The sequence below is a fragment of the Macrobrachium nipponense genome, chromosome 3 (assembly GCF_015104395.2).
Source record: "Macrobrachium nipponense isolate FS-2020 chromosome 3, ASM1510439v2, whole genome shotgun sequence".
In the NCBI taxonomy this organism is placed as follows: domain Eukaryota; kingdom Metazoa; phylum Arthropoda; class Malacostraca; order Decapoda; family Palaemonidae; genus Macrobrachium; species Macrobrachium nipponense.
In genome coordinates this window covers 115,160,659-115,170,658 of record NC_087202.1, presented here as the reverse complement: position 1 = coordinate 115,170,658, position 10,000 = coordinate 115,160,659, and the positions used below count along the sequence as shown (strand labels likewise).

Below are 10,000 nucleotides of genomic sequence, written 5' to 3'. Positions count from 1 at the left end.
CTTATTGGTCTGCGTGTTGGTATCACCCTTGAAATACTAAAATCCTTGATTGATAAATATATTATTTTAAGATGTGTGAAAAGGCATTGTGGCAAATGCATTCTGTCAGTGAAAGATAGTGCAATCGTTTGTGATTATAATGAATGAACGACTGAAAAGACGTATCAAACTCTTTAGAATAAAGTTGTAATTGACGAAAGAAAAATATAAGTATTCAATAACCCACCAGATTAAAATAAAGATTTTTCTCAAAACGGGCACATCTTGAGAAATCTCTTGGTGATTATAAATAAAAAAATACTTGTAGTCCATTTCCACTTACAACAAAAATATTACCGAAATTATTAAATTACCTAATAATTCTTCTCACAGTTTTGAAGCCAAGGATATCTGAGTGACGAAGTAAAGAAAGGATTTCACCATTTTGAGCCCCAGATATCAAATCCAGAAGAGAAAACATCCTTTACCTTTTTGTAACAAGACAGTGGGCGGCTGTCAGGATGTGAGAAGAAGTGATGAGAGCACCACCACAGAAGAATCTATCCCTGTCAACTGCTTCCTCCCCCTCACCGTCCGCACCAACTGCTGCTGGAAGAACCCCTGGAGATGCTAGCGTTTGGCCTTCGGCTGTTGGCGTCACTTCAGGGGCTTCTGGTCGAGTTTCGAGAAAATCTGTGGATGCTGATACTTGGTCTTCTGTTACTGGCACCACTGTGAATGTTTCTGGTAAAGGTTCGAGAAAATCTGGGGATGCTGATATTTGGTCTTCTGTTACTGGCAACACTGTGAATGTTTCTGGTAAAGGTTCGAGAAAATCTGGGGATGCTGATATTTGGTCTTCTGTTACTGGCACCACTGTGAATGTTTCTGGTAAAGGTTCGAGAAAACCTGGGGATGCTGATATTTGGTCTTCTGTTACTGGCACCACTGTGAATGTTTCTGGTAAAGTTCCAGTAAAAACTGGCGATGGTGAGGCTGGACTAACAGCGGCTGGAACTTTTCCAGCTGTTGGTGGAAGAACTGGAGGGATGTAAAAAATAGTTTCAAAAGAGGTTGGTGGAAGTATTCCCCCATTACTAGTTCCAGGGTCACCAGGAATTCCACTGGAGGCCACCGGTAAACCCTTGTGGCCACCACCACTCATAACAGCAGGGTAATTTTCTGGTTGTAGACCAAACGAAGAAGAATCGACGTCATCGTCTGGACCACCGTGGATGAATAGCGCTGGGTGACTCTACATCAATGAAAAAACTAGTAAGTCGTCCACTCATAGACATTTATGTACGTTTGTGCTTTTATAAGAGCTTATATTCATATGTTATTAAACGTATTATTACTCAATGGAGCTCATGTAATCGAGTAGATACGTCAAGGAATTGTTATGCAAATGTCTGTAAAATCATTTTAACACCAGGATAACAATTTCCAGATAAATGTGTTTTTTTAATAAGAATTTTTTCAAAATCCAAGAAATGATAACTAGAGGTCCGAATGCAATGAAATTACAGAAAATACAATTTAAGAAATAATGTACACCACAGCATTTATGAAATGCAATATAATCAAATGATTCCTTCACAGATCATTTCTAGATTAAAGTTTGAGCATCAGAAATGGGAAGAGAATGATTTACACCTAGTTTAATTGCGACAGAGAAGAATACAAGTCTAGGGTACTATATTGTGTACTACTTTACCCAAGTCAAGAACTGAGTAGGCAAGGTTATACAGAATGCAGAAAACGCTGAGGGAAAAAAAAGGGCTTTACCATTAGGTAGGACCAAGGAATGATGAAGAGGAGAGGAGACGAACAAGGTGGTAAGACCACTGTTAGGTGTACAGAAATGGACGTGAACTGATAAGTGGAAAAATAGATGAATGCCGAGTCAAAGGCAAACCTAAAATGCTACAAGTTCATAAGTCTAATTTCAGGAAAATTAAATTTGCTATAGATACAATATACATTGCAGAGCACTTCCCGTACTATAGAAGTTATTTAAAAAATGTAATGCGATATGTTATAGAATTCTTGAATTTGAATTTGAGCAAATGACAAAGCTCCAAGGAAGGTGGTACTATATACTCCAGGGAAAAGGGGGGATAATTTAAGGTTGGTTAAGATTAGTCACTACAGAAACATAGAAATGAACTGAAATTTGTGCAGACTGTTTTCACTGCATTCACATTCTGTTAGAGTGGGACAGTTTTGACAGCTGCATCATACAGATGATTTGGTCTGCATTGAAGAGGCAGGAAAAAACATCCAAAGATGAATTTATCTGTGGAATGTTAGCACTTTGAAAATGGAGCGAGTGAATTAATAAGGAAAATGCCAATAAAGGAGTGAAACAGAAAACTGTATCTAGTAAAGATGAAGGAGTGAATCCGTCCGGATGCTAACTTGATTCATTAATTGTCAAAACATGTGAAACAATAATCGAATAATTAAAGGTCAAGTTCAGAAGAAAAGGCAGTTGGAACAAAAACAGCTTTTGGGAAAAGAGTGAAAGCTTCTTATGGTATGCGTAAGGTGAACCCAGAAAGAGAAAGCTAAGCATTTAGGTTATCACGATAGCAGTCTTGACCTACGTACCATAAGCGATTGTTAAAAAAAAAAAGTCTTAGGTTGGATCCTAAAATTTTACTTGAGAAAATAATAAAAGAAAGACAATGAAAATATAAGGAGTGAGATCGGTGTGTCAATTTCTTTTCCGCGTTCTTGTAGGGAAGAGAAAATGGCAGTAAAATCTTGAAAAGAATAAGAGTGGGGAGAGAGAAATCCTGTGAAAGACAGTGGTTTGGTTACATAGGAGGGTGCCAGAATTAGCAGAAGAAGACTATGAAAACCAACCTTAAGAGAAGATGCACGAAGCCCTCCAATCCCCTAATAGTTAGGAATTCTATCATCAGCAAGCCACCTCTATTTGGGAGCTAATTAGCATATAAAAACAATGGCAGGACGGTAGAAGGATTTTGATATATGATCCGTTGAATTGTGTTATGTTAGGTTAGGCATTTAAGTTCAAAGTAAATTAGTTTTCAATTTTTTTTATCCTGTCAAAAATATTATCTAAAATTAAGACATGAGAACAGTCAAACCATTTCAAGGACATATAATTAATTTTTAGCCGGCTGCACAAAACTAAGAAAAAAACATTTATAAAAAAATATAAAACAGATTTTTAGAAAAGCTTTTATCGAAACGCACAAAAAAGTGATAAATGAATAATATGAAGCACACAAATTCTTACAATTAATCATGTCTAAAAGAATTGAAGCGTGGACACCAAAAATGGAAGGAAATGGTACGAGAAAATAAAAATAAATAAATAAATATATAACGTGTATATATATATATTATATATATATATATATATATATATATATATATATATATACATATATATTATCTCTTGTGACATCTTAAAAGTTTGGCGTCCACACTTTTATTTTAGTAGAGACGATTAATTGCAAGAATATCCTGGTGGCTCAAAAAATTTATTTTTCACTTTCTAATGCATTCTTATAAAAGATTTCTTAAAAGACTTTTTTTATATATTTTTTAATTCATGCTTTTTAGTTTTGACAGAAATTGTAACCGAATTATGATTGTAACTACCGAACTTGATAAACTATCGAGCCAAAGAAGGTTATTCACCGAGTCAAAGAACTCGTGAAAAATCCGAGGAGTTTCATACGAATCCTCAGGTACTGGGAGAGGTCACTGTAGGGTCACTAGAGGTCACTGCTGACATACTGGTCATGTAAGGCTGCATTGTCCCGTGGATTAAGTAACATGCAAAATCTCAAGACCACTGGACGAAGTGATCAGGTCGAAAACTGAGTTGCAGGATTTGACCAAAACACACAAACAAACAAATACAGAAATGGAAGCTCGATACAAGCTATTAATAAAAATGAAGGAATTATGTTCTTTACACTAAATTAATATTACTTAAATTATATATATTATTCCTAAATTTATATCGTGCCGTACCACCAGTGAGTATAACAAATTAATAAAGTGCTCTTTAGTTCAGCAATATATATATATATATATATATATATATATATATATATATATATATATATATATATATATATATAATATATATATATATATATATATATATATATATATATATATATATATATATATATATATATGTATATATATACATGTGTGTGTGTGTGTGTATATATATATATGTATACACACACACACACACACACACACACATATATATATTATATATATATATATATATATATATATATACATATATACGAATATGTATATATATCACAGACACTGACTTCCAGCTGATCCACGAATAGCATGTTCTATGGTCTTGTTAAAGGGTGGCGCTCTGACACCTGTTAACACGCTCTAGCTCCTATCAAGATCTAGAAAAATCTTCGGATTAAAACTTACGATTCCAGGCCAGAATTTTGGAGGTTTTTTGTCTGCTGGACCCATTTTATTTGCGAAGAGAGATGCCAGTCTGTTTGGTTTCTCTGCCGATCCATACTAAAACAAATAGAATTTCAGCGAAATATCATCAGAAGATCTTGCGTAATATACTGGCTAGGTCTAATAGTACATTGTTATTCATAGATTGTAAGCAGAGATATTCGTCATGAAAATTCGGCACAACAAAACCATTCATGGAAAGTAGGTATACACGAGGGTTAATAACCTTTCGAAACTGCAATATTATGATATAATCAATTAAGATGAAAGCGTCTTGGGTAACACGACAGGTTGAGTGTATTTTGAAGATTTCGTGATGAATCAGAAAGAGCCTAAGCAGTAAGGAAAAAATCTGTTGAAAATAATTTAAGGATGGAAAATTTTAATATTATTAAATGTCTGCGAAAAGGTAATAAAGATAGTAGTTGAAGCTAGGATTTTTTTTTTCACTGATAGAAAGTCATAACTGCAAGAATATTAGCCGTTTTCAATGCATTGTAACGCTCCGATTCGAGAATGGTAGCTTGAATGACTTGGTTTTTTTTATATTTTTAAATGTTACCAAAAAACCTTTTGGGTGAGATTACTGACTCCCAGTGAATATTAACGAAGTGGATAAGAGGTTTTTATTTTAGCATGTCAGACTATCTCATTCCCAGTGATAAGGGCACTTTTTAAAAGCTGTAACTGAATTGAAAAAGATCTACTAATCACTCAACCTGACGAAGTTTTGAAAATAAACAATGGAATTCGATTCATAAACTCACCCTGCAGTAGTTTACTGCATCGAGTATCTCTATTGCTAGAGGATCTAGCGGTCGCCCAGTATGCAGGGAGATCAGGGACTTTAAATTTCGCCTCAGCTCAAGATAACCACTGAAGTCACAGTTTGGAATTAGAGACCTCGCAGATCTCTGGAAGTTGTTGACTGGAGGTATTGGTGGGAAAAGAGGAGGAGGAGGAGGAGGAGGAGGAGGAGGAGGAGGAGGAGGTGGAGGTGGAGGTGGAGGTGGAGGAGGAGGAGGAGGAGGAGGAGGAGGAGGAGGAGGAGGAGGAGGAGGAGGGGGAGGAGGAGGTGGCGGTTGAGGAGGGGAAGAAGGAGGTAAGGCTCCTTGCTGTTGACCAAGCGACCCTATCCCTTGTGATGGCTGCACTTGTGTCCCAGCTACCCCAAGGGGAATGGCAACTCCCAGGGGAACCGCAATAGCAGCTGCAACAACTACTGGAATTGCTACACTAGGAATTGCTATGCTAGAAATCCAGGCAAAAGGGGGTGGTTCAGTTGGTGGGTCAGGGGATGGGCTAGGGGATGGGCTAGGGGATGGGCTAGGGGATGGGCTAGGGGATGGGCTAGGGGATGGGTCAGAGGATGTGTTAGATGATGGCTCATATGTAGTTACGGCAGCAATAGTTTCGGGGGTTGGAGTTGTAAAGATAGTACACCCGCAGATGACTGCTTCCTGTGGATCTTCACAATCACATTGCAGAGTGACAGCACTAGGTAGCGGAGTGGTTCTTCTCGTATCGTTTCTCCCCTTCTTTCTCTTATTGTTTCTCCTTCCTTTCAATCTTTTCTTTCTGAGCCTATTGCCTCTTCCTCTGTTCTGTGCCTCTGTCGGCTGCCTTGTTGAACTTTTCAGGGACTTGTTTTTGTTATAAATGAGTGGTTTCCTGTTCTTGCCTGGCCGCCCTAATAATCTTTTTGGCTGTCGAGCAAATTTACTTTTAAAACTTTGCGGAGACCACCCTAAGCGATTTGGCGATGGAACGACACCACATTCTGAAAAGGAAATGTACTTAATTTTGAGCTGACCTGTTATCTGGAAAATATATCTAACTGGCCCACTTCCTCTGATTACAGACCGCCCCCACCACCAACCCAATACATTTCCAAAGTTTTAGGAAAATTACAGGAAGGTAAAATAATGACATTTAAACTGGACTGTGCCCTTGAAAAATAGGTCAAGGTTAAAGATATTATGTGGGGGAGAGTAATAGGCAACCTCAAGTGCCAACGTACTACCTCAATTTATTAGTTAGCGAAAATAATGTTAAGATATAAAATATAATAAAAATATTTTATCCAAAATCTTTTTTGAAAAATAAGTCATCCACCTAAGTGCATACCTACAAACCTTCATCCAAATCACAGAAAAATAATATGTCACCTTTTAAATGGATTTGGAATCTTGCTCAATAAGTCAATGTATAAAACTGCATACATAGCAAGTTACAACAAAATCAAAAGAAAATAATACGTTAGGTTATTAAGAGACTACAAAAACAGACCAGATTCAGGTATCGCTTAATCAATATTTTTTATGCGTAAAGACCAATTCTGAAGACTGGGGACAGCCAACTATTTCATGTTTGGGAGAACCAAAGAAAAATATTCTAAATTTGGACATTCAAACTTTCCTGGGACCTTAAAAATTTTCATCACATAAAAAGATCATTATATTAATAATAATGGAAAAAGAAACCCACAAGGTTATTGAGTCTAACTTGTTTACTTGTAGGTATTTACATAGTATTTTATCTGAAACTCAATTGCTTTCAGACCCTAAGTGTGGCCCCTTTTCAAGAGATGTGAAAGCGATCAAACTGGGTCAAGGCCAGCAGTGTTATGGAACTTGTTGTTGTGTTGTCATTTATATGATGGTTGTCCTGGTTCCCCATTCTCTTGAGCGTTGTTAATCCCATCTTGTCGTTCTGATATCTTGATCTGATGGTCAATGGGATTATCCCTTGAAGTAGGTGAGCGGTCACCATTGGTCTGTTGAGCAGAAAACCTAGTCTTCAGGTCAGAAGGGTCATTCTTAGCTCCTTTTAATAATAAAGCTCGGCTTAAGGGATCTTCTGATGAGTGCCCCTTCCACTACCTTCCTATGACTTATGTTACTGCTTTTGTATATAGGCCTACTATTTTTAAAATCCATCCTATGATCCTTTTCTCAACAATACTTAGCTGTAACACTCTCCTGCGAGTTACGTTGTCCTGCCCTTCGGTGTTCATGGATTCTACTCCTTATTCCCCTACCTGTTCTCCCCACATATTTGTCTCCGCAATTGCTGTAGTTAATTATGAATACCCCACATATCATCTTCATTACTGTGTTCTCCTTCCAATTCATTTTTACACACTTTGTTTTTTACGGTGTTATAAAGGTATAGACAAATTTATATTTCTTTCATTTTTAAGTATTTTGTTTCATTTTAGGCATAAATGGGAGGGCAATTTTTTCTTGTTTTCTTTGCACTTCCTCTGTAAAAAATCCTCCTAGCTTTGTTAGAGTGCCCAATTTCTGAACCATTCCGGGTATGCTAATGCATCAAAGCTTTTATCACTGTAATTTATTTCTTTATTTATCTTACAAGGGTCACAGGTTCTCATTGCCCTGAGAAATAAACTTGCTAGAACTACACCAATTTTTATGTCATGACTGTGAAAAGAGCAGAAATAAATATAGGAGTTTGCGCGTGGGGGTTTTCTATATGCGCAGAACAAGTTATACTCAGTAACCTTGTGGGTTTCTTTTTACATCTTTAGAAGAAAGCTGTAAGATGTTTTGGTTCGGTTTAGTAATAATAATAATAATAATAATAAAAACACCACAGAGCGTAGAAAAATGTAAATGGAAAGGATTATGCCGTACGCCAATGTACTTTGCATTCCTCCAGTTGAATAACTATTGTCATGTGCCTCGCTGTCGAACTTCTCAGTTCCAGAGGTCCTTTATGCCTCACACCGTTCAACTGTGGGACAGACTCCCAGAGGATGTCGTGCAATGGGAACTTCAAAAGTTCAAGCGAAAATGTGGTGCATTACTCCCTAATACTATTCTCCTTGCATTTTGATACATTTTAACTATCCAGGTATCCATGTTTTCTTTTTTACTGTAGTTCCCCTTACTTCTTTCTAATGAACGCCATATTCTTTGGAATCTTGAATTTATTGCTAATGGCTCCTCTGGCCTTGTTTTACATGAAGAGGTTTCATCGACTGAATAATAATAATAATAATAATAATAATAATAATAATAATAATAATAATAGGGTAGGGAAAAACTCTCTATCGCGAGAGTATATATAATGTTCTAAAGGGTCCACAATAATACAAAGTGTTAAGAGTCCGTGTATAATTTTTAAGACTTTACAAAAAGCTTTCGGACCCTTCCCTGGGTTCATCTTCAGTTCAAGATGAACCCAGGGAAGTGTTCGAAAGCTTTTTGTAAAGTCTTAAAAATTATACACGGACTCTTAACACTTCGTATTATTGTGGATCCTTTAGAACAACAACAATAATAATAATAATAATAATAATAATAATAATAATAATAATAATAATAATAATAATAATAATAATAATAATAATATCAGTTAACAAAAGAATCGTGGGAACTACCCCGAGAAAGATAAAAACATCTGTAAGTTCCATTAAAACAGCCACTTACCAAACTCAGGGTCAGTTACTGTCCGCAGACCAGTGCAGCTGGATGTATCTGAAACGATAGGAATGGGATTTTGGACAGGAGGGTTGAATAATGAAATTGTCGTGTGCACTAATGTATTTGGAATCCATAAGTTAGGATAGGATTAGAATGGAGGTAGTAAATTCGTTAACTTTCGAGTGCAGTTGACCATATGCCAGATCCGATGTAATGTTTGATCTTCCGTTTATATATTTATATATATATTATTATATATATATATATATATATATTATAATATATATATAGATATATATATCTATATATATATATATCTATATATATATATATATATATATATATATTATAATATATAATAATACAGTATAATCCACGAAGGAAAGTGAAGCACAGGAGTAGCTATAAGATCTTTCGACTCAACATCCTTTATTAAGTAAAAGATGTTAGTCGAAAGATCTGGCAGCTACTTCAGGGTTTCACTTTCCTTCGTAGCTTGTACCTTTATTTATGCATTTATCACGTTTCAGACTTTCGTGATTCAGTTATATATATATATATATATATATATATATATATATATATATATATATATATATATATATACATACCGATAAATTTAATCTCTCTCTCTCTCTCTCTTTCTCTCATTGTTTCCTTCTTTCTCTCACTCTCTCCCTCTCTCTCCTTCTCTCTCTCTCGAACCCTCCCTGACTCTTTCCTTCTATCTTCTTCCTGACACCCCCTCTACTCTCTCTCTCGTTTCCTCTCACTTCCTCTCGCCCACTTTGGTGCCATTGACTCTTTTCCCACAGTATTTTTCTCCAGGCATTATGTCATATGTATACCGAAATTAGGTATGATAAATTCGCAAAGTTTATTTAGTTACTAAGTCTACGGGCAGAAGCAGACTGATTTCAGGGAAGCCTTTCTTTTCCCAACTCCTTTGGTGTCCTTTGGAGCTAGCGATGTCTTACCCCCCCAGAGTGCTGATATACTATACTCGGTTTTTTTCCATCTGTCCACCCGCCTGTGGTGTTTGCATATGGTAACACTCCATTCCGGGCTTTAGATAGTTA

General features: G+C 36.2%; 1 protein-coding gene across 1 annotated transcript in view; it reads right to left on the bottom strand.

The window, feature by feature from the left end:
- LOC135222477 (uncharacterized) overlaps positions 1-10,000 on the bottom strand; it is a 40,764-nt gene that overhangs the window by 6,311 nt on the left and 24,453 nt on the right. Inside the window, 4 exon segments of the mRNA XM_064260562.1 lie at positions 468-1,234; positions 4,435-4,530; positions 5,241-6,253; positions 8,928-8,975. Of these exon segments, the coding sequence (XP_064116632.1) occupies positions 468-1,234; positions 4,435-4,530; positions 5,241-6,253; positions 8,928-8,975 (1,924 nt within the window).